The following is a 25,049-nucleotide window of genomic DNA, read 5'->3' as shown; positions in this document are numbered from 1 at the left end:
CTTTCTGATGGTATAGGTACTCTATACCATACACCACTTTCAGGCATTTTAATGGTAGTGACAGCAGGTACTTACACTGTGAAGCAACGTTGGAGGGGGGAGGCAGGGGTAGTATTTTTAGTTGTCTAAGAACTTCAAAAGGGGCAATTATGTGGTATTGTGTGACTTAGCAGGTAGCTTTCCAACTTGGTAGAAAGTGTTCAGTAGACATAATTTGGTAACCTCTTTACACTTTTAAAACCCTATCATCAGTACCTACTGGTTTAAAGTCATGTCAGCTATTTGTTTGGGTGTTCATATGAACCAAATGTGGAATTTGCACAAATAGGAAAACTACTGAAGAGTACTGCATGTAAATATGCCCCCGGCTTCTGGCTATTACAGGGGAAAATGCATATTAAGACTTACAAAGACAGCTGAACTGATTGTGACTAGAACTTAGAAGGATGGGAGGAAAGACGAAACCTGGTTCTTCATTGAGTCCCAGGAGCGGAGGGGAGAGGCAGAGCAGCAGAGGAGGTTGGAAAGAAAGTGGAGCCTTCCTCAAGGATGATCACTGAGCTTTTTATATTTAGGTGTCCGAGCAGTGAATTTTGCAGAGCTATATTTATTCAGATACATATAACCTTTGATATTTACTGTGTGGAAAAGTCTGTCTGATAAAGGGCCACTTTGTGGATCATAAAATAGTATGGGAATAGTATTGATTTATTGCTATTCTCTGCTTGTAGGCAGGGAAGCATCATAGGATAATTCAGGCTAGCAAGGAGCTCAGAAGGTCTCCACTCCAACCTCCTCCTCAAAGCAGTGTCCAACCTGAGGTCAGACCATATTTCTCAGGGCTTTGTCTAGTTGGATCCTGAAAACTTCCAAGGATGGAACTGTGCAGTCTCTCTGGGCAACCTGCACTTCTGCTCCAGTGTCCCCATGTGGAAAACTCATGCCTGTTGTTCCTCATCCTCCCTTCCAGCTCCACAGTGAAGAGCCTGGTTCAGTCTTTAGTAACTTCATACGTACTGCACAGCTGCTATCAGGTGCTCCCAAAGTCTTCCTGTCTCCAGGCTGAATGAGCCCAGTTCCCTCAGCCTCTCCTCATGGTGAAATGCTCTGACCCCCTGACTGTCTTGGTGGCCCTCTACTGAACTTCTTCCAGTTTGTGGTCTGTCTTGTTTTGGGGCAGCCAATACTGGACACAGGATCTAAATGTGGTCTAACAAGTGCTGAGTAGAAGGGGATAATCCCTTCCGTTGGTCTACTGGCTGTGGTCCTGTTTATGCAGCCCAGAAGGCTGCTTGCAGTCTTTACTGCCAGGGCACGCAGGTGGTTGATGTTCAGCTTGCTGTCTACCAAGATCCCCAGGTCCCTTCCTGCAGAGCTGCTGCCCAGCTGGTCAGTCCTCAGTCTGTATTGTTGCAATGGGTTTCCTTCTCAGATGCAAGACTTTGCATTTGTCCTTCTGGAATTTCATAAGGTGGTTCTTGGACCCTTCTTCCAGCCTGTCCAGGTCCCTCTGGATGGCAGTCCAGCACTTGACTGTATCCACTGGTTCCCCCCAGTTTGGAATAAGCAATGTCCTTTTAAAGCAATACCAAAAAAACCTGTTTTATGTTTTTAACCTTGTTTGTAGCCTTAATTAGAACAGAATGGGAAAATAGAACCAGTGTGTTTCAAGGTGCTGGATTTAATACAAGTTGTATTTCCTACAAAAATATGTGCCTACATGAATTATTTAGTAAACGAGGGATGACACACAGCACTACTGTTACTAATGCATTTAAAAATTAAGAAGTAATTCCTTGGTGCGTTTCAGGCATCCTAGGAACTTAATCCACCTGGGACAAACCCTAAGTAACCAGTTGCTAGTTTAATGAATGACAATAATTTTGGAGAGTTTAACTTTCTTCAGGCGCTTGCTGCCACCTAGAGTCAGTTAAGCTCCATATTTTGTACTTGCTTATATTCGTTAGGCTACGCAACTGGGAATCTATGTGTGTTATGGACACTGCTCGTTTTGTAGTTCTTTGGAACTCTGCTGTAGTAAATCTGCTCTGGCAAGGTAGAAGGGAGTGTGTGTGTTTTAGATATAATGTTTATACATATATGCATAAGCCAGTATGATATTAAAGCTGTAATTGTAAGTCAGAAGAATCTTTCAGGAAACATTTTAAAAAATCTAATTATGTAGGATGCAAATACTTAAATATTACCTAATTAGTAGCTAAAAACAGGATAAAGAGAATGTAATAAAGACTTCTACAACATTAAACAGTATTAGAAGTTATGCATGCTTTCTCACAAGGCCATGTAGCTACTTGCAGCATAAGTAGTACTTATAAAGCAGTTGAAGATAGAGTAGTTGCTTGTGTGTATTACTTATGCGTGTTTTAAAAAATTAAAATGAAGTTGTTCTACATAGGAGTAGTGTCTGCTTTTAAGTCCCATTGTTTCTTATTTTATTAAATATAACCCAGGTTCGTGACTGTCCAGCCAGTCACCTCAGCTATCACTGCACTGTTAGATATTAATGCATTACAGAGACATCTACTGCTTGAACTAATAGAATTGTAAATTGTTATCCTCAATTAACAATGTTAAGGAGGAATTGAGATGCTTCAGTTATAGCTCCATAATGTACATGAGCACCAGAGGAACAGGAAGTTTAGTGATCTTCAGTCTTTTCTGAACATCAGAGCGCTTTTTAGCCAGTGCAAAGACTGCCTTCTTGTTTGGTCAATCTCAAGACTTCCCTTCAGTCTCCTTCCTGGCCCAAGATTTAGGCAGATAATGGACCCTGGACAGTTAGAGCCCAGAATGTTACGCTAGTGTAACAAGTTGCGATGTAATATGTTGTGCAATCTCAATACAAAAATACCCTCTGAAATAATTTGCTAGACTTACAGAAAGTCTATATTTTAAATAACAAAAAATATAGGAGTGCTAGAGTTAAAGTCCAACTGTGAAAGTAGGAACAATAATGGCATGAGAAACTTGTTCTCTTCCCTTGCTTGGATTCACTTACTGTAGTCTTGCTTTTCCTGAATGTTTGACAACTTTCAGTTATTTTCCCTCTATTTCAAGGCTGTTCTTTTTTTTTGTAATTTATGGAGTGCTTCTATGGGCTCATTAATTATGTGGCTGTTGCTCAGCACTGCCTAGGTTCAGTAAAACTGCTGCCATCCTCTAAATTATTTGATTGGAGTGGGATGTATTACAATGCTTTTTATATCTAAAGCTCTGGTGAGCTGGCAATGTCTGAAACCCTCTTCTCTGGTCTCTCCCTTCCATCCCCCTGCAAATTCCAGACAGCTTTGCTGATTTGGAGCACTTAAACTCATCTCATTTGGAAACAGAAGTTCATCAAACTCTGTTTTTTAATGGAAAGTATTGTTATATGACATTTTATATGGCAGTCTGATCTAGAATATTAATTATTAAATTATTTGATTAAAAACCCTTAAAAGGACAATACCATATGCCTTAGATGATTTCTATAAGAATCCTTATGGAGACTGGAAACTTGAGATTTTTTATTAAGCACAAATCTGGTTAATAAGTAATGTGGTTAGTTGGTTCTTCATTAAATATTTTTCAGATTCAACCAACGTACAAGGCTGATAAGTGTTTTCAACTTCTTTTACAGGGTGACCTAAAAACTTATATCTGCAATGAGCAGGAACACGTTAAAGGAGATTCACAAATAATGCTGCTACAGAGAATGGCATGCGAGATTGCTGCTGGACTTGCTGTAATGCATAAACATAATTTTGTGCATAGGTATGCTTTCCAGATAAATTGCTTTTAGTTAAGATGCACTCTAAAATTCATGTAGATATTTTCATTAAAATATGTGTGTAATGAAGATTGTGTTTTAACAAACTTTCATCTAACTTGCATATCCTAAGTCATGAAGGTGTGATGCTTATGAAGATGATAATTTAACTGCAGTGGTGTGGTGTTACAGCTCCCACCTGGCTGAAAGCTGATCACCTACTTTCTAGGTTTGCAGCTCACAGAACACAACCTACTGCGAAGCCAGTCCAGAAGATGTAGCTGTTAGATTGTCTTGGCCAGGTTAAATTTGTTTTGTTTACTGGAAGGGGAGGGATGTTTGAGTTTTGTTAGAATGAATCTTACCTGCTCTGTATTTTTTATAGATTATGATGATTTAGAATTTCTGTTTGGTAATCTGTTACCTTTGTTACTAAAAATGGAAAAAAGTAAAAATGCTGCTTTTCTAATGCAGTAAGGGAGAAGCTGACTTTAGATGAAAAATCTGACTGAAGCAGGTGTTCTCTCACTGAATTATTGTTCATGTAACTTGTTAATCTTCAGTAATGGAGGTAGTGAGGTTTAGAAGAAATCATAATGGGAGAACAATTTGGTTTTATTCGGGGGAAAAATGCTAGATTTCTTTATTTTAATTAAAGTTAATGCAGTTGATACTGAAAGAATGGCAGTAGTAGTAAAAGGCCTGGACAAATGTATTCATGAAACGAATTGCTCAGAAATATGCCAACATTAATTTTTTAAATGAAAAAATGAAAAGGTGTTAAGGAAGACACAAACCTTAGACTTGTAATGACTAAAATATTAAAGAGTACTTGCTCCCCGAACATGGCTTACCCGATGAAACCTTGGGTATCACAAGATAGTTTATTTTGGTTTTATGTTGGGTCAGTTTGTTCTTTGCTGTAGAAACAGCAACTTGCATCATCCCTTTCAGCAAGTTAGGAACTTGTGCTAGAGTTTATAAATGCAAATCTTGCTACTTAGAGAAAGCAGAGACCTTGTGTTCAGGGAGAAGCTGAACTATTAAACTGAAGTCTTAAAAGGTGCAGGTGTAAAACAACAGCAAAACCCTGAGAAAACCCCAGAGCCTGGACTCAGCTGGTGGCTGATAGGCAGAGCTATTCTTTTTAGCCTGTTTAACAATTTCAAATTACTTGAAGGTAGTAGTAACAATTGCACATGTCAAACTGGTGATCACTGTTTCTTGTATTGCAGCAGCATGGCTTTGTAGGTACTATATTTTACAGCATGTTTTCAGTGAAATACAGTTAAACTTGATAAATAATTATTCTGTGGATCTGCAAGATTCTCATTGTAAATGTTTACTTCTAGCAACACTATCCTGATGCTGTCAGAGTAAGTGGTAAAGCTCCAGCATCAGTGATTTTGTTGTTAGTGGTAAATTCAAGCAGCCAAAATTTTATTTTTCTCTTCCAGGATATTTATTTAAATAGCATAAAACAAGTTGGAAAGCTTTGGGGTGTACTTGAGGGTTACAAATGTTTCTCACCTGTGTAGTTCAATGACCCTGGAAAGGAAAACATTTTCTTCTTTCTTTGAAGTAGGGAAACTGTGGCTTTCAGACCATTTGTACGTCAGACTTTTTTTTTAATCCACACAGAAGCAATGGTAGAGTTCTTCCAGTGCACCTAATTGCCTGGTACCCTTCTGTGAAACTGAGAATCAAAATATTTGAGCAATTAGTCTGCGGAGCTCTTTACTGTCACAGCTACTGTTCCGTAGTAAGCATGCAGCTTCATTAAACTTGCATAAATTTCTGAGTTTGCATGATGGGTTTTCTAAAACAGCTTTTTGGTATTATTACAGCAGCACTGCTGACTATAAGTACTTGTGGTCTGGTTTATGGTGGAAATTTACCAAATACATTACTCTTTCCCATGGTCTTTTTCAAATACTATCTGTAGTTCTAGTTCATGTGTAACGTATGGTTTTGTTATTTAGAGGAGGAACTTAACTGTAGGTGTAAGATATTACTAGTTGCTTAGTATCATATTGTAAATTGTTAAGTATTTAAACCTGATCTGAATTGTTGATAGATTTTGCTTATGACAATTAAAATGCAAGACATGCAATGACAGATGTTAGGTAAAGAGGGACCTACATCACTCTAGCATGTTAACAGCCTAAGTAATCTACATCATAGGGTTATTAGTGAAATGAAATAATTGCATATAAGTTCTGTGTGGAGTTTGAATGCTTAAGAGTATACTGCTATACTACTCTAGAGAAGTGACTACGTTTTGAACTTTTTTATAAAGGGCAGCATAATAGTCTAGGGTTTTTTGTACAACATCTTTAAATGTGATTGCCTTGTCACTATGTTTAGTTTCATTGGGATTCCAAAACACAGATTCTGCTTGATTTTGTGGCTCTAAATTGATTCTCTTTTGAAAATGTGGGAGGGCCTAAGGGCAATCATATCCTTGTGGCCACAAAACAAATCTTGTCCAGTAAGTCTACTGTAAGGAAAGACCCTACCAGTGTTTATGTTTTCTGAAAGTGATGAGTGTTTATATAGAACTATGGTGTCTGCAGTATTCCAGGGAGATATGGGATCAATCGTTGGCTTGTATGGGTTCTAAAACTTAATGAAAATGTAAGCAACAAGAGAACTGTCTTAATATTGAGTTTGGATCAAAATTGTACTTTTGAAATTGATCTCGCCAGTTACTGTGCCTGGGTTTGCATTATGAGTTGGTCTTTTGGAGTGCATGGACTGGTTTAATTTCATCCAAAGAGAATCAGGTAGCTCCAGGAGCACATGTTTCTTGCACCTAGCTTGCTTCAGGCTTTAGTAGGGTTTATGTCTATGGGATTGGACTACAGCTCATGCAAATAAAATCACTGAAGTGTATATAGCATGGATGTTGAATCCTTAGCACTAGTTGTTTTGTATTACTGATCTGCTCTTATTATGGCCTGCTACTTGCTACTGTAACTTATAACTGTGCATAACTCCTTGATTTTTTTTTTTTATAATTTTGTTGGCTTTTCATTTGATACTTTAAGCTGTGGCCTGATTGTTCTAAGAAGCAACACTTCTGTTAACCCGCTTGTCTTAATTTGCACTGAAGACTTCTTGGTTTGGTCTCATTATTTATTTGTTTGCTTTTTCAGTGACTTGGCCTTACGGAATTGCTTCCTTACATCCGATTTAAATGTCAAAGTAGGAGATTATGGTATAGGATTCAGTAGATACAAGGTAAATTAATCTAGTCATGTACCACTTTTTCAAAGGAGTTGGGGCCTAAGGTTATAACAAGCATACTTTAAAGTCATAAACTGATACTAGATTGTCCTTTATTTGAATAATGGACTTTCAAAGTATAACTGGCAAATAACCGTGGCAAGCTCATGTAACAGAATAGATGATCTTTCTAGAGGTGAGTGGAGTTTATGCTTATAGAAGGAATCTTCTGTTTAAATCTATCACTTTTTGGGGTCCTATTTACAGTAGTCCTAAAATATGCACAAATTCATTTTAACATTTTAAGAAAAATTCAATCAAATTTCTTAATGAAAAAGTTCAAAGTATCTAAATATATCAAGAAAGTGAAAAATTCAAGACATTAATTAAAAACATTTTCTGAATACCAAGCCTTAAACAAGCAGTTGGCATTCAGTTTTTCTACTATGCAGTAAATGCCTTTCCTCTATAGCATTATTCTCTGCTACTTGGGGAAAATGGGATTAATTTTTTTAATTCTAATTTTTTGCATAGGGATCACATAAAACAATATTAAGGAAAGGACTGTCAACTTCTGGAAGTTGATCCAATGCTTGTTCAGTCTTTTTCTGTGTTTTTATCAATAATTTAGGAAGATTATATAGAGACAGATGAGAAGAAACTTATTCCTCTCCGATGGACTGCACCTGAGTTAGTAACAAGTTTTCAAGACAGACTGTTATCGGCAGAACAAAATAAATACAGTAACATATGGTATGTAGTAGGCTTTAAAATAATTTCAATGAGAGATTTGTGAACATTTTCAAATGTTACACAAAGGAGTAAATAATATTTATAGTTAAATTGAATATTGGCATGATGCACTGCTTTTTTTATTTGATCACATGTACAGTAGGATAATCTCTACAAACCTGCAACTATATCTTGCTTTGAAAAGATGCTCAGAAATCTGTTGAGAACAGTTAGATTAAGAAAAAACATTTAGCAGAAGAATAGGTGTTTATAATAATAAAAGTAATTACTCTGTGTTTGTCAAATCCCTTCAAATGTTTATAAAGGAAGGAAATGGTAAATGATTTTTCCAGTAATATAATAGTTGTGATGATATAAGAAGTTGATCCCACTAGAGCCTGATTAAGTTCTATTGGTAGAACAGTAGCATCTTAATTTCTTGCTGCAGCATTTGAGGGCTGCAATTAACTGTTTGTCTCTGCTACCAGAGAGCTTATAGACAAAGGCTAGTGAAAATCTTGAAGATGAACTTTTTTGAAATCACCAAGTTCTACTTCAATTCTCAAGTCCTAAGAAATTTGGATAATGGAAACTGGGGCTTAGGTAAACATTTCTGAAAACACTCTAGTTAACTTCCTGCTATTATAATGTAAGGATATTAATTAGTAAACTAGGTTTTATTTGCTAATTTAAAGGTAGGGTTCCAGAAAGCAAGTGGGATAGATAGAAATTATCTAAATACTGATTTCCTTGCATCTTTCAAGCAGGCTTCCTCAGATCATACTGTTCATCTAAACTACAAGCAGCCAGGGTCTTAAGGCTTCCAACTTGAATTTTAGTGCCTTTTATACAGAGCTGCTTTGAACGGGTTTGGACTAGATGACTTCCAGAGATCCCTTCCAATCTAAATAATTCTACTGTAATACATGCAGAGTCAGTTACATTGCATTTTGAGCAAGAAAAGGTTGCCCAAAGATCAGCATCAACTCTAATCACTGAAAATGTGATTAGCGTTGTATACAGTATGTATACAGCACTGAGCAAAAGAGGTGGCTTCTGACCACTGCAGCTTAAAAATAAGTAATGTTATGAAAACTGAAACAAAGATTAGTTTTCTAGCAGTTTGACCCATAACTGCAATTTCTGATGAAAGCTCTTCCTGCTGTTGGACTAACCATAAGGTTTATTCATCTTGCTTCTCTAAACAGGCATTTTCTACTTTTTTTAATATGTGGGGGTTTCTTCCGTAGTTGAATCATTTGAAGCCTCTTGTGTTTTGTTGCCTTCATTGTCATTGCCTTCAAGCAACTTTGTTCTTGAGGCTTCTAGCATTCTGTCAAATAAAATGAGTTAACAGGTTCTGAATTAGAGCCAATGGGAGAGTGCTACTTGTTTCTTCTTGCCGGTTATGCTTTGCATAATCCTTCTTTTCTTAGAAAAGCAACTTTAAAGTAGTTCTTGGAATGCACAGTCATTTGCTGCTCTTTTTCAGGTCCCTGGGTGTCACGTTATGGGAGTTGTTTGAGAATGCTGCTCAGCCTTACTCAGACTTTTCTGACAGGGAAGTCCTAACTCATGTCATAAAGGAGAAGCAGGTTAAACTCTTCAAGCCACATCTGGAGCAGCCATACTCTGACAGATGGTAAAATTTAAATGTTTTTATTTATTCTTAAAGCTGCTGAAGAAGTTTCTTAAATTACTCAGTTCTCTTAATATATTTGAAATTGCTACATGGAATCATGCTCCTGGCAAAGAAACCATACATAAAAGTAAAAGGAGTTGCTATAGGTGGAAATTCCTGCCAATGATATTAATTGTTACTCCTTAGCTTGTTACACACCTGAATCTTATAAATTCCTTTCCAGTGTGAAACCTATTGAAACATGTTTCTTATTTGTATAGGTACGAAGTCCTGCAGTTCTGTTGGCTACCTCCAGAAAAGAGACCAACAGCAGAAGAAGTGCACAGACTTTTAACTTACCTTCGCATGCAAAGCCAAAGGGACTCAGAGATTGATTTTGAACAGCAGTGGAATGCTCTTAAACCAAACACCTCAAATAGAGAAATAAATAATTCTGCATTTCCAATCTTAGATCACTTCACAGGAGATAGACTTGGTCATGAGATGGAGGAAGTTCTTACTGTAACTGAAACAAGCCAGGGTCTCAGCTTTGAATATATCTGGGAGGCAGCTAAACATGATCATTTTGATGAATGTGGTCGTGTGAATCCTGATGAAGCAATGACATACACAAGTATTTTCTTTCCAGTGGAGGTTTTTGAGAGGTCACTTTCAGAGCAAGGGTTGGGAGCACAGGATGGAAGTGGTCAAGAAGCATCACTTGCTGTCCCTGGGGTGTTACCTGTGTTTGATGCACACAAACTTTCTGTTGGAAATGACTACTATATCCAGTTAGAGGAAAAAGGAAGTGGCTGCAGCATGAATTTTGATAACCAATCAGTTGTACTAACTACAGAAGTTGATCATCCAGAAGCTGTACAAGAAAAAAGTTCTCATTTCACAGTTCTCAGGGATCTTGATGTTGAAGAATCTAGCACTGATGGGGACTTCTTCCACTACAATACAGATCCTAAAGAGGAATTTTTGCCTACTACTAGTAGTCCAGAAAGTCCTTTCCAGAATATCTTTAATGACACTGACAGATCAGAAGAACTGACAAACAGAAAAATACCTAGTTTTGCTGAAACAAATGATATTCCTAAAGACTTTAAACCAGCTGTTTTAAACTCCAACACAGATGTTAGAAAGGCAGTAGGCCTCTCTGAGAAGGAGCATTCTAGTCATGCTTCTGAAAATGAAACAGTTTCCTTATGTGAAAATATCTCTAACCAGTCTGACTTTGTAACTTTAGAAGAACTTTCTGATAACTTCTTATTTCTTCAAGAGAAAAACTTACTAACAGGGTTATTGTCTAACAAAACCAGCAGTGATTTTGGGCAAGAAACAGAAGATGTTCTAAAAAGCATATTAGAAACCTCAAATAGAAAGTCTGTAGAGCCTGATCCTGTGTTGGCTGAAAATGCACAGGTCTTTTCTTTAATACATGAAAGTCTTAAAACAGTGAAAGATGAAAATTTTAACCCTGTGACAATGAATAAAGATCTGAATTCTCAGTCTCAGACTACTGTAGAGATGCAGGCACCCTCTAGCCCATCTGCAGCACATAAGTCATGTGATAAACCTGCAAATCTTACTTATTTGAAGGATGAGGGAAGACTTCTAAATGCAGATGTCAACGAAGTCATGTCCTGTAACATTGATATTCTCTGTCAAGAAGAGCTATCCAATAATGCCAAAAATAATAATGTTGGAAATAATCCATATTATGGTGCTGCTGTTGAAACAGATGAGTGTGATGCACAAATAAAACAGGGAATGCTTCTCAATTCTGATGAAGTAGCTTTTAGTAGAGAAAAATGCAGTGATCAGGAAGATACGAAAAGAAACTTGCAAGATAAGTCTCCCATATTAAAAAAAGATGAATGTTTATTGGAGGAAAAACAAGAAACATCAAATCATTTTGAGAACTGTAAGGATGTTGCAGAAGAGGTGACTATAATTTCTGCTGCTGCTTCAGATTGTACAAGTCAGGATAGTCTTTTGGAAGACAGCCCCTCTCCTATACAAACTGTAGAACAAGCCTTAGAGACACCCGATTCTTTGGATTCTTTAGATGTAAATGAGGCTTTAGAATCTTTACAGGCTCAAAGTCCGCAGAAACTTCTGCCACCTGATAAACCTGCTGACAGTGGCTATGAAACAGAGAACCTGGAATCTCCAGAATGGACTTCCCATATCACTGTTGAGGATACTTCTAGTGTAGATACTGCTCTCTGTGTTGTCAGCGAGAGCAATGTCAGTGCTTTACCTTCTAATCCAGTCATAATTGTTTCAGAAGCAGCAGCTTGTTTAGATGCAGTGAACAGCAATTTTGAAATAACCCCAAAGGTTTTTCTGGGTGGAAATCAAAACTCATATAGAGACTCTGCCTATTTCTCCGATAATGATTCTGAGCCAGATAAAAAACTAGAAGAGACTGTAAATCTGTCAAGAGAGACTACATGTGGTGTTTCTTCAAATAGAGGAGAGAATAATACCGAAGAGGATTACAGTTTTGGAGAGAGACAGCAAAAGTGTGATGTAAGGAATTACCAGGATACCAATAATCAAAATGTAAAACTAGAACTAAATCACAACTTGGAGATGCAAGAGATGGTTGTAAGGATGCAGGGGTGTCCTGATGAGTGGGCTGAGGCAACTCTGAATTCCCTGGAAATATCAATAGGAAGTAACCTGAGGGATGAAATAAAGCTGTCTGAGACTTCCCATAAAACCGTCTCTTGTGTTGGCACTAATACTTCAGAACTTCTTTCACACAGAGACTTAAAGTCTGTGCATAACATACACAGTCCTTTAGATTTGAGTAACAGTGAGAAGTCCTTCTATCACATTGAAGGGCAAAAACTAAAAGAGCCAGATATTGAAGGAAAATACCTCGGCAAACTCGATGTTTCTGGAATGCTTGATTTAGAAGATGGTGATGATGCAGACGAGGAAGATGAAAACAGTGATTCTGAGGATGACATGAGGACTTTTCATATGCATAGTCTGAGTTCTGACAGTGAAGATGAAACTGTTCATCAAGTACCTGAGATACTTACTGACAAGGATGATGGAAAACATCTGAGAAGCTTGTTGAAACTTCCAAAACCTCTTAATGAAAGGCAACATGAGCATTGGAAAAATGAGAAAAAGGCTGTTACATTCTTTGATGATGTGACCGTCTATTTGTTTGATCAGGTATCCTTTTTTCCTTTTTTTTCAATTACTAAGTAAAGTTTTTGTTGGCTTGGGTTTTTTTAAACAAGATGTGGTAGAATAGCTTAATATTTGTGGACACGTTGTTACAAGATCGCTTTTCTTGTCTTGGCAGGGTTAGATCTTGTTTGTGATGTGGGTCATTTTTTCTTTATACATAAAGAAAACAGAAACTTTTTTCCTTGGCTAAGTGCAGTTGTGTGCTGCTGGTAGAATAGCAGCACTAATGTGAAGTGAAGGAGGGTTTTGCTTTGGGCAGGGTTGGTTGCCAAGTCCTGAATCGCCATTGCTTTTGGACTGCATGCACTGAATGAAATGTGGTTTTTAGTGATGCCTTTATGATGCCTTTACAAGCTCTATTTAATTTGAATATGTGAGACAGCATCATTATGGACCGGATTTGATTAATTTATTTTACCAGAATGTTGTTGTAACTTTATAGAAGCAGTTTATCTGTTTAATGAGTTTGAGGATTTTGAGTTTAACTTCACATGCCTTTATAAAGGAAAAGAAAAAAAAAAAAACCAGCCCACCAAAAAACCCCCCAAAACCAAACCACAACCTAACTCTGAATATTGCATTAGCTAGCGTTAAGATAAATTTACCTTAAACCATAATCAAAAATGAGGACAGTATTTAGATGGTAATGCTACTCTTTGTTAATTCAGTGTGATTCAAGTTCAGTGAAATACTGATCTGCTTATAAAATTCAAGGTTACCTTTGTTTCCCTATCTGCTTTATCAATTGTTAACTTCTGTAACTTGATACGGAAGGGATTGTATTTTAACATTATAGCAACTAAACTAGTACAGTGAGTTTAAAAGAACAGTCACATTGTCAAGCTTTAGAAATGTTGCTTGTGATGACGTACATAAATATTAGAGGTAATTGTGTTTTGGAATAGAAAACACAGGTGATATGTTTGTGTTCAGGCAGTCTGTAGAAGAGTAATCCTTTTGTCAGAGGGGAAGGAAAAGAATTAGCTGTGTTTAAACTGCTCTTTGTTGAACTCTTTACTTATTATTACAGTAACTGATAAAATGTTGGCTACTTCAAATACTGGTCATACAAAGTCTGTCTCTTTATCCTGAAACATGATTAAAGGGTAAAAAGTAATTTTTAAAAAAATGTTGGGAGAAGGGATAAGGCTTTATTAAATAGAAAAAAAACCCCTACCTGTGTCAGGCTGATAAGGGAACTGTTTTCAATTGGAAGGTGTTTTAGCTTTGTTCCTAGAAATATGAAACCTTTTTATATCATAAATAATATTTAAATAGTCACTTCCTGCATTTTAGTGTAGATTTGATACAACTTTCTTTAGAAATAGAAGTACGTGCATATGCTTAATCTATAACTCAAAGTTTTGTTGTGTGGTAATAACTTAAGAGTTTATAGACAATTAAATTCCACAGTAGATTTGATGACGGGGGTGGAGGAGTGTATTTTGAATGCTTGCATCTATAGGCATGGATACATTGTGTGTACAAGAGAGTTAAATAAGTTATTTTGTTTGCCTTAGGAAACACCAACTAAGGAGCTGGGAAACAGTGCAGCAGACTTGAACAGTGAAGGCTCTCACAGCACTGCTGTTCCATCTTCGAGTTTTAGTTACTTAAACAGATTTGCAAATTCAGAAAGCTCAACAGATGAAGAAGGTACTTGAATATATTTATACGCAGCAGAGGCTGACACTGTTTTATGCATAGTTTTTAATGAAATGTCATTTAAATTATATGTGATTTTGTAAATTCACTGTACCATACCGGCTTCAGTTTTGCATCCTAAGCATACACTTCAGCTAGGCTCAGATACTAGTGTTACTGATTATCAAAGCTTGTGATGTCATACTGGTTGTTTGTATATTGATGTGGCTAGCGTATCTTGCGAGGCAACCAAACTATGGATGACAAATCTTTGTGACCCCCAGGGCTAGAACAGAAAAGCTACAAGTTTTGTTTTGGGTTAATGCAGTCTTCCAGGGGCTTGCTTTTAAAACTGTATATGAATTTTTACATTACTGTAAATTGCCTCTGTTTTCTTTTTCCGCTCCCCCCCCCCAGGTGGGGGTTTTGAATGGGATGATGACTTCTCTTCTCCAGAGCCATCCTTTATATCGAAGGCAGCTAATAGTCTAATTAGTTCTAAACCACCTCTTCAGTCAAAGTACTTCTCTCCACCTCCACCTTCCCGCACTCTCGAACAGAACTGGTCACATTCATCCCCTTATTCCAGATTCTCTATCTCTCCTGCAAACATGGCAAGCTTTTCTCTTACGCATCTTACAGATTCAGATATAGAACAAGGAGGTAAGTGATTTAGTTATAATAATTATTTTAAAACTACAAATTAAAAACTTTATACAAAGATACAAGTAATAGATATGACAAATGTTGTTCTATTTTAAATACTTAATTTAGAAATGCATTTTTAACACTATAAAAGTTACGTCTGGTCTTGTATTTCAGTTAAGACATAGCTTTCCATTTAGATTGAGATTGTTTGCATCCAAGTTGCTACAAACTTGCGGTAGGATATTCTATGGAACATTTACAGGACAAGCTCAATTTTTTTGTTCAAAAAAACTAATGCTATATTTGTATAAATGAAATCTGTGCAGTCCTTAAGCACTTCTGTATAGCTGCACACTATGGCAGTTGAATAATTCTCATTATTGCACTGTCATAAGTCACAATCTTATTTTTATTGCAGAGGGTGAGGATGCTAGGAACATAATGTTTCTGCCATTGTTGTCTGAGCTTATTTTACAGTTCAGTTTCTTTTCATACTGCTTTTTAGAAAGTGCATTCTTGACATTCTCCCAAGAATTGGACCGTGTTTTCTAGTACTGTGAGTAGGATAGTTTGTTAGGAGAGCCAAACAATCTGTTCATTGCAATATTGAGTACTAGCAGTATTTACTAACGGAAGCTTTCTTGTCTGTAACAAAAAGCTTTTTTCTAAGCTTTGATACATTTTTGAGGGTTAAGAGAAGAAGAAATAAGCGGACTTGAATCCATTCAGCATATTAATCTTGATTATAAAATGTTGCATTATTAAAAATAAATATTACTGATTGCTAAGCCTTGCTAATGGTCAATGTCTATAAAAATGTAATTGGTGTTTATATAGAGAGGTGTATTGTTCTTGGATTGTGCTTATTGATTAGATAATGTTTGCTGCTTAGTTACTTGCAGATAAGAGAGATTATTTTGGAGATCCTACATTGCCTTACGTGTCCTAAGAAGTGACATTGAACTGTGTGATTTAAGCAGATGTCTACGTATAAATGTACCAAATGTTTACAGTAGTTGAAAGCTCTAGGGAAAGATTAACCAAAACTTGGAAGTGCGCAACAGCAGAATGCCAGGTTCTAGGAATAGTCTTACAAAGAAGTGAGGGTTGTGCAGAAGAATCTCACTGTGTCTTATGACCTTTCCTCTACTAATAGGAAGCAGTGAAGATGGAGAGAAAGATTAAATGAATTAAAAATTCCTTGGACTACATACATAAAACACACAGACTTTGTCTGAAACTTCTTTATCTAAACTCTGGATCCTCCTGGAGTAACACAGGTAATCAAGAAGTACTAAGAAATGAAAGTAAACACTGAAAGCAATGTTAAATCAGGACATTAATTTGAATGTGTATTTAACTTTGTAATGTATTTTTAAATCAGTGCAATTTTGCTTTTCATTGAAAGATGATTCTGCCGCTGTTTTCAAGTACTTGAAGTATTTTTCAGATAACTTAAACAAGTAAAGCAATTACACTACAGTCTGGTTTATGTATGAGATTGTATAATATTCTTTTTATATTTTTCCATGTAGTTCATTATCTATTTGAACATACACCTGTTGTAGAGTTGTGTATAACTGTCCTGTGCAACAGGTGGCTGTGTTGCTGAAACTGTATGAATGATAGTTGATCAGTAGTGAGCCATATTTATTCAAAAAGATATCACTACATATTACTTTGCTTATTACAATTGCACTATGAATTATTCTTCCTTTATTTCCTGATGATGTACAGAATCAAAATCTTAAATCAGTCAAGGAAAATAAGACAAGTTGAATTGGCCCAGTTACCCAGTTTAATTTGTCCTTTTTGTAGCCTTTGCTATGCACGGTACTTGTAAAACGTACATAACTCCTGAGTGTTATGTTAGACTTGCTGAAATCTTATATTCAGTACCATTTCTAAATGATAATGATTATAGATTGATTGTTAGTGTTCATGTTTTATAGGAAACTGGAAAAGAATATATGATATACTCTGGAATTTTTAGATGAAAGAGATAATGTCTCTTAATTCCTGAATATGATCCTACTGACTGCTTAAACTGTAATAGCATCTGACTATATCATAATTAAGGGCCTTCCAGTTTTTACTACAATTTCTGCCTTGGAGAGAGAAGAGGAAAAATTGGCTGTACAAAACTGTGGAATTTATCAACCTTATAAAAAGACTGATTTCAATAGACTGGATTGGGGCACACTTGGCCCTTCAGTTGTACATTCTGTGAATTTTGAAGCTCACTCTTGCTGACTGCAGATTGGGGCTGTCATTCAGAGGCCTGTGGTAAATCTACCTCTCAGTGATGTCATGGCAATTAAGAATTAGATTAATGGTTAATGCCCAATTTTGCACCCTTTATAAGGCCAGACCTATTTTAAGATGTCTGCAAGGCTCCATGGTACATCTTGAAATGCATACTGACCCAAAGATGCAGTATAGTAAAGTTTGCTCTGAAGCTGTCTGTGGGGAAGGGAATACAATGTGGGGTTTTTTTACCCTTCATACTCTACCATGCATTTACCTAGTTCAATCCTTTAAACTGCTTGGGGAAAAAATCCGTAATTATTACTCCAAAACTAGTTTGGTTGAGAAACAAATCCCTGACCTCTTAGAATGCCTTATGCAGCTGCGGATCTGTAGGAAACACTGGTAGGAATGGTTTACCTGGCTTTGTATTTTGTATTTTAGTGTACTAAAATACAAATGTACTAAATACAAAGTACTTTGTATTTTAGTGGTTATTTTGGCAGGGCTTCAGTATAATGGTGGTCCAAGTGCTCTGTGTTCAGATCCAGTCACCAGAGAATTTTAATCATGTGAAGTATGGGAGGACTAGATATTTTCAGATGTGTAAAGTTTGTTTTTGTATACCTCCTATAATGTGTTTTGATTTTTTAAGTATGTTTTAAAATTACAGGAATATGTTAATTGCTTTATTCCAGCATTATTTAGCCCTTTACCAGAATGGTTTCCATACCGATCAAAAGGGAATTATTTAGTTATAATGTTATTTAAAGTTGCCAATATATTGTTGAGATAACTTTTTCTGATGAGGCACTCGGGTTCAGTCAGAACTGTTCTTCAGTATGAAGGAACTGAATTTTTCACAGACTTTTCCCAAAACATTATTTAAGAGGTAAAGCCAAGTAGTTCTTAATACAGGCTTACAGTATATACTGTAGAGCGTTTAAGGAAGCTGTGCACTACTCTCAATATTTTGAAATATAGGTAATAGACTTTGTGCACAAATTATTGCTTAGAAATTCCATAAATCCAAGATTAAACTCCCCAATACAGCTAGATTAAGGGATCTCATCTGTCTTCTATAATTCTCACCATACTCTAAGTATGGAAAATGAAAACTAAGAATGAAACTCCATAATGGTCTGCAAAGAATTTGTGGGCTTATCTGCCTTGCATGGTGAAAAATCTACTGTATCAGACCTGGAGTTCAGCCTTAATTTTTCAATCATTTGATTTAAAATACAGTCCAAGGTTAAATAAAAGCTTATACTCCAGAATGTTACAATTTGGTTGTGCGTTTTGTTTCTTGTAATTCTGGAAAACCAGATGTCTTGCACATCAGGAATTTCCTTTGCTTGATTTTTATTCTTTACCTGGGTTCAAAGAAAACCTTCCATAGGAAGTGAAAGTTTACTCCTTTGTCCGTGTGGACTCATTGCTAATGAATTGCCAAAGGAGCATTTTTTCCAAAATGAGCTGGGATGTGTATAATATTAAGCAAGGTAATGTCCTTTTTAGCTGTGCAATGAAGAGAAAGACATATTTAAAGTTGACTCACCTCACTTAAACAATTAATTTTAATTTCAGTAATCCAGTAGGCTGGATTGCAATAATAAAAAAGGTCTTTTCTGGAAAAATGTATAGTTAAAAATGTGATCAACTACTAGCAATATTTAAATACCTGCCTAGCAGTCAGTGGCACAATGAAGACGAATCAGTAATTCCAACATGTGACGTTATAATAAGGGGATTTGTTACAAATCATTCATTAAACTATATGTAATTTCTTGCACTAGCTACTTAAGCATGGTTTCTGTTTTAGAAGTACATGTATCTATTTTCAATGGTTTATTATGAGGACATTTTAATTCCTTCTCTAGTGGAATACCTTGATAATTTGAATACTGAAGGCATTGTCTCAATTTGGCTACTAAAGTTATTTTAAAAGATCTGATTTTTTCCCACCTAAGGAAGTTTGTTTAAAAATGAGGATCTGTAGTGAGAAGCCAACAGAGCGAGAAGAGTGTCCAGTTTTCATGGAAACACCTGTACTCTCCCAAATCCCCAAGCTGCAGATATGTTGCATGTATAACTGCATTTATGGAAACTGCCATTTTCATGGAAATGAGTGTATTAAACATTTTTTTCATATCCTTGTTGATGCACTAATGAAAGCCATTTAAGCCTCATTCTTTTTATCAGTATTTTTAGCAGATTTTTATGTAGTACTCAATCTTTTTCATGAGGAGGCTGGTTGGTAGAAAGACTTTTTTTTTTAATTGTTGTTAAGCACTACGCTAAAATGTCAGCATCGTCAGGTGTTAGTGACATGGCTATTTTTGTTGGAGTTGGTAAAAGGTGGCATCCAAGTATATTAGCCTTATAAGAAATAGCCTTAAATAAGAGTGGAGTGTACAAAATTACTTCAGCTTTAAGTCATACAGAAATATCCTTGTATGTTAATGGTTTTGGTACAAGACTGGAAAAAATCTAGAGGAGAGTCAAACATCATATAAACTTATTGAAAATAAGTATTTGTAATACCAGCAGCCTGTTTTTCAGAAACTTGAATATGACTTACAGTTAGTTTTGTTTATGAAATTGTTTGAACTTGCACAGATGTAGGTGTAACTTAAATGATAAATGGTACTGATGTGTGTGTATATATAAAATGTTTAATTCTATTTGTAAATGAGAAACTATGTAACAAAATCATAGGTATGAGGTTTTCCTATTGTAATTTAATACAGGTATGAGGTTTATGGCAATATATCATAGTTAATGAAATTTCAGGTAAAAATGTCTTTAAATTGTGTACATTTTTAAATTGTAATTTCTACTGTATATTGATTATCATGCATAGTGTGATTCAAGAAACTGCTTGTAATTTAAAAATATTTAATATTAAAAATAAAATACACTTATATATTTATAATCTCTTTGTCTGTGTTTGTTCATTCTTAAAACAGATGCCAGCAATGGATCAGGTCCACAGTATAGTTCTACTGTAAGATATATATTGAGAAAGTACGAAAAGCTTAAAGCTACAGTCCCAGCAGATGAGTCTACACTAGTGTAGTCGCCTTTAATTTCTTCTTATATCACCCTTGTGTGAACTTCAGGTAACATGTATATGCAGTCAGTAGAGAAGTAATACTTAAAATACTAACAGTGTAATTCTAAAAACTGAATATTGCTTTTAATCCTAGAATTAAGCATCTGTAGGAAGAATGGAGACTTCAAAATTTTTAAGTACCCTTCAGAAAACAAGTTAATTATATGTTTTCTCAGTATTTATTGAATTTATTTCTAGAATATGATTTTATTGTGGTTTTTTTTTAATCTAAGTGCATGTGCTGAATGGACCTAAGATTGCCAGGTAAATGTAGTACTTGTGTGCATTGGTAGCTTCTTTCACAGGAGATTGAGACTGTTTCAGCCTGGGCACTCCGTGAGGCAGGAGAAGAGTGCTGGTTTTTTCCTCTTAACCTGTTAACCGTTAAGGTTGTGATGACACATGGCAGCAATGTCAGTAGTTAAAGGAGTAGTAGGTTGTAGAAGAGTTAAAGGTTGTAGAAGCCCCCACATCATATTGCAGCTGTTCTGAGTCCTGGCAGCTGTTGAGACCTGGGAATGAGAAACTGATACCAAGATGACTAAACTTCATTAGGTAAAATATAACTACTGGGCTGAAATTTGACCAGGACTGTGGTTGTTATTGAGAACAGATGTAAAAGATCCCATGGCACTAAACTGGTCATCTTATATAGAGCCTATTGTCAAAGAATTTGAGCACTTGCAATTTTTATCATCAGCAGCCTTCTTGTAAGGGATGGAAGTGCTCTGGCTGTGGGCCTTTTTCACACAGGTGGTATGATAACTTGCACAGCCCTTGGCAGAACAGAGTTGAGACAGAATTTTTCCTCCTCCACCCGAGGACACTCCACCTGCTGAAGTAAGTGCTAGACTGACCCCTCCTGTAGTGACACTGACCTGCCTGGCTTAGTTTCTATCAGACTGGTGGCAGCACCTCGATACACATGCTGCTGCAGTGCTGGCTGAGAGCGCTACCTCTCCCCTGCCATTTTGTCATCACTTCGAGCCCTGTGACCATCCAAAACCCAGGAGCCTTGCGCTGGCTGCTGTCTCCAGGCACTGTCCCCCTCCGTGGGGGTAGAAAGGGTAATGGCAATAGCTGGGATCACGTGCCCCTGCATGATTCCTTTGCCAGGACCTGGTGCTTCGCCTCCATGCACGCGTGCCGCCTTCTGGGGGTGCCCCTTCCCCGTGAGGACCGTTACCCTGCAGGCCGGCACCTGAGGCGTGGAACTCCCGCCTGCGCCGGGCCGGGCCCGCCCCCGCCGCTAAAGCGACGTGTCGCGGCGGGCGCGCACAGCGCAGCCACCTGCCGGCGCGGCGGGCAGCGGGGCCGCGGCTGCCTGGCGGGGTCGGGGCCTGGCCGCCGTTCCAGGTAGAGCTGCGGGCGCGGCAGCAGCGCCTGCCTGGGGGCCTCCTCTCAGCGCCTCCCCGCCTCGTCCCTGGGGCTTTCCTCAGCGTGGGGCAGGTCCTGGTTCCCTCACAGGCTCCTGCTGACAGACCCTGGCCCAGCCCAAGAGGACAGGCAGTGCCCCTGCTGCCACCACAGACCCTCCTGCTGCTCCTGGCTTCCCACAGGTCTCTGCTATGTCACCTCTCCGGCCCTAAGCGCCTTCTCCACAGCTGGTGGCAGCGGTAAGTCACAGAGGAGGGACGCCAGCCCTGACAGACGGGTGTGGAAGATGGAAAATTTGTTGGTATCTGGCTTCTCTCTCTCTCTTTGATTTCTCTTGACCACCCCAGTCTGTTGCTCCTGATCCCCTCTCCATCTCCATTTCCTCCTTGCACACTCATGCTATCTCCCTGGGGGTCCCAGCAGCCTGGCTGTGGCTCCATGAGGTGGTTTCTCAGGGTCACAAGCAGTGTGCAGCAGTCTGAGCAAACCTCAGCCAGCTAAGCACCCTCTTATCCCATGTCATCCCATTTGCTTTCCCCCAGCTTAAAGACTACTTTGCTCCCACAGTTTGCTGAAGGTTCCTTTCTCTTGGGTTTTCTTCCAGCTTTCTCTGCTGGCTGCCTCAATGAACCTTCTCTTCACCAAGTCCTGTGGGTTGTTTTCCTTTCAAACAGCAGCTGCTCAGTTCTCTGTTCTTCCCAACAGTGCTTTTTGCACTGGAAGGGGGAGGTTGACTGGTCGTTTGTGTGCCTGCCTTTACTTTTCTGTCCTGCAGTTATGCCTTTTCTGCCAAATGAGTTAGACTAAGAGTCTAGAGCAAACCTAGTGCTTGGCTTTAGTTCTATTTTCTTGCTTAAGATACCCATGTGTCTCTAGCATTTCTTCTAGGCTCCCACAACACAAACTATTTGGTGCTGTCTTTCTCTCAGCATTTGTCACCTGGGTGCTACCCTAACCAAACTGCTTTGTGAATTCCTGTGCTTTCTGGCAAAGTTGCCTCCCTAGGAGGAAGGAACCCGGGGATGGCCAGAATGCCCTCGCAGGCAGAGAACTGAGTCACTGTGAATGCTGAGCAGCTGAAGATGTCTCTAAAGCAATGAGAGAGGAAGTGATATTTACTGCAGCACACCCGGGAACTGCTCACCACCTGCTCCAGCGAAGGCTGATGTCCTATACTGGGACAGTCAAGCACCTGTGGCTAGTGGTTGTTTTTGTTGTTGTTGTTTTTTGGGTTTTTTTTATTGGCTCACCACCTCTCTAACTGCTCCTACATAATAGCATCAGCATAAAAATACTTTTTTTTTTTTAAGACCAAACCTTTTTATGACTACATGAACTGGCAGAAAGTGGAAGGAAGCATTTGGGAAATAGAGTCTCAGTAACATTGATTGTTGGTGTTAGAGGCAGGGTTGCTGTGAGGCTGCTGTCTTCAGATAGAGTGTTGGCACAGAATCTGGGCTGAGGGAGGGTAAAATTTCAGTGCTGTCATCTGCCTTGCTAACGTGAGGAAGGAACATTGCTGTGTCTTTTTGGATAACCTGGAGAATAAATACTGCTCTGTTACTGTTGAACTGGGGTAGAAACTGCAATTAAGCCCCACCATTATTTGATTGTTGTTGGAAGAGGGAAGTGCTTCTGTGTGTGTGTGTGGTGGGGACTAGCCCAAAATGCAGAGATGCTGTGGGTGAAAACATGTTGCTGGCTAGGAGTTTCTGAGCCCCTGTATGAATTAGTGTGTCATGTTTCCCTCTAGTGGACTGCTTATAAACAGTGGAAACCTATTCCTACAAAAAGCAATTACCAGGAGTTCAGGGAGAAATTGAGTAAGAGCCTGAGGGTTCTCTCTAACACCCCACACATAGGCCTGCATATGTACAACGAGGCAGTGTATGGTTTTATTATAACTTGTAACTAGAGCTGGGAGAAAACAGAAGCATGTGAGATCAAAAAACAGAGGCGATCTGTCATCAAACCTAATTGACCATTGTACTACTGATATTTTTTGAGTTGTGGTTCACTCTTCCCACGGGAAGACTGGATCAGCTTGGAGACCATTTTCTTATGTGCAGTGAGAGAGGAGAAATCTCTCCAGTTTGAGGCCTACTTTTAAGAAAGTGGAGAGGTGTCTGTTTTTCACTTGGCTTCCCATATGTGAGGACACCAGCAGGTGATTCACTGCATCTTCGTTTCAGTGGTTCCATTCACTTGGCCTCTGCTCCTTCTGTAACCTCTTCCTTCCAGCTGAAGGAGGATCTGTTGTTCTCTAAAAAAGGATTTTCTCCTCTGTTCATCTGCACAGGTCATCTTGACTGATAACATTCACAACTTCTAAAACAAACATCACTAAATTGAGAGCCAATGATGGTTTTCCAGTAGTGAACAAGTAAACAAACATATCAAACCTACATCAGATCACTTGTTCAGCATGGAACTGTGCAACGGTTAAAGATATGGGTGTCATGTTTTTACAGCATGTTGATGCTTAATACCAGTACATCTACTGAAAGATGAAGACTAAAACCAAAGGAAAGAAGCAAAGGCATACTGTTGACAAAGAAGCATTTTCTGAGGAATCAGCAATGAGGAAAAAAGAACTGGTGAAATGTTTGCGACACAAAGAAAGGAGGAATGGGGGAAACAAGGAGAGCAGCAAGATCACTACAGCCAGAGCCAAGCATCCTTGGAGCAATAAGGACAGGCATTTGAGGAGACTGGAAAGCAACGAGCGGGAGAGGCAGAGAATGCACAAGCTCAACAATGCATTCCAGGCTTTGCGGGAGGTGATCCCTCATGTGAGAGCTGAGAATAAACTTTCCAAAATAGAGACTCTAACACTGGCCAAAAATTACATTAAATCCTTGACCTCCATTATACTCAACATGTCCAACGGACACTTTCCAGCAGCAGAAGGGATGGGGGGAGCCTGGGTGTCCAAATTGTACCAGCATTATCAACAACAACATGGGGATGACGATCGTGAGGAACATCTACAAAAATATTCCACATAGATTCATAGCTTCAGCCAAAACACCCAGTTAGCTACTACCGTAATTCTTTTTCCTTCTTGCATGATAATACATGTCAGTACATAGAGATTTTAAGAGATTATTTTTGCCTCCAGCTACCCCCTATTTTTTCTTAAAAAGACAAACAGGTAACACTCATGGCTATAGCTTATATGGCACATAAAAAAATTACCTTAAATTGTAAGAATTTTTCAGAGCTTAATGGATGTATTTGTGTGGTGTGTCAGGGTCTGGAAACCTACCCTGTAACACTGTAGTTGACTTGAAAGTAAAGATTTAGTAACTTGTGAAAATTATCCTCCTTGGATGGGTTGTGAGTTGAGCATTTCAGGCCTGCGTCACCTGAGTTCACTAGAGCTTGTTGAGAATCTTGGCTGTAGTGGTGTTCACCAACCTTTCAGTGACTCTGTTCTTTTATATCCT

General features: G+C 38.1%; 2 protein-coding genes across 5 annotated transcripts in view; both read left to right on the top strand.

Moving 5' to 3' along the window:
* The window catches only part of LMTK2 (lemur tyrosine kinase 2), a 44,635-nt gene extending 24,440 nt beyond the window's left edge, over positions 1–20,195 (top strand). Inside the window, exons 7-15 of one of the 4 annotated variants that reach the window (XR_012044932.1) lie at positions 3,641–3,774; positions 6,928–7,012; positions 7,629–7,750; positions 9,222–9,371; positions 9,632–12,551; positions 14,090–14,225; positions 14,631–14,876; positions 16,018–16,141; positions 20,078–20,195. Coding sequence is in view for 2 of the 4 variants with exons in the window: in XM_072878036.1 (XP_072734137.1) it covers positions 3,641–3,774; positions 6,928–7,012; positions 7,629–7,750; positions 9,222–9,371; positions 9,632–12,551; positions 14,090–14,225; positions 14,631–14,876; positions 16,018–16,046 (3,822 nt within the window). In the remaining 2 variants the exon portion in view is untranslated. Of the gene's footprint in view, positions 1–3,640; positions 3,775–6,927; positions 7,013–7,628; positions 7,751–9,221; positions 9,372–9,631; positions 12,552–14,089; positions 14,226–14,630; positions 14,877–16,017; positions 20,018–20,077 lie in introns of those variants that run through there. The other 3 variants (XR_012044931.1, XM_072878037.1, XM_072878036.1) reach the window with 3 other exon arrangements.
* A 3,881-nt stretch (positions 20,196–24,076) lies between these two features.
* On the top strand, positions 24,077–24,827 carry BHLHA15 (basic helix-loop-helix family member a15). Its single transcript, XM_072878338.1, has one exon. It carries the CDS (start codon positions 24,108–24,110, stop codon positions 24,606–24,608), a length of 501 nt encoding a protein of 166 aa, XP_072734439.1. The 5' UTR covers positions 24,077–24,107; the 3' UTR covers positions 24,609–24,827.
* Positions 24,828–25,049: the final 222 nt, after the last annotated feature.

This window comes from Ciconia boyciana, chromosome 13 (genome assembly GCF_034638445.1).
Source record: "Ciconia boyciana chromosome 13, ASM3463844v1, whole genome shotgun sequence".
Taxonomy (NCBI): Eukaryota; Metazoa; Chordata; class Aves; order Ciconiiformes; family Ciconiidae; genus Ciconia; species Ciconia boyciana.
The sequence above is the reverse complement of the archived record's forward strand: the minus strand, read 5'-3'. Positions and strand labels throughout refer to the sequence as shown.

Excerpts from the sequence above, each read along its gene's own strand:
- BHLHA15 (XM_072878338.1), top strand. The coding sequence starts at position 24,108 with ATGAAGACTAAAACCAAAGGAAAGAAGCAAAGGCATACTGTTGACAAA.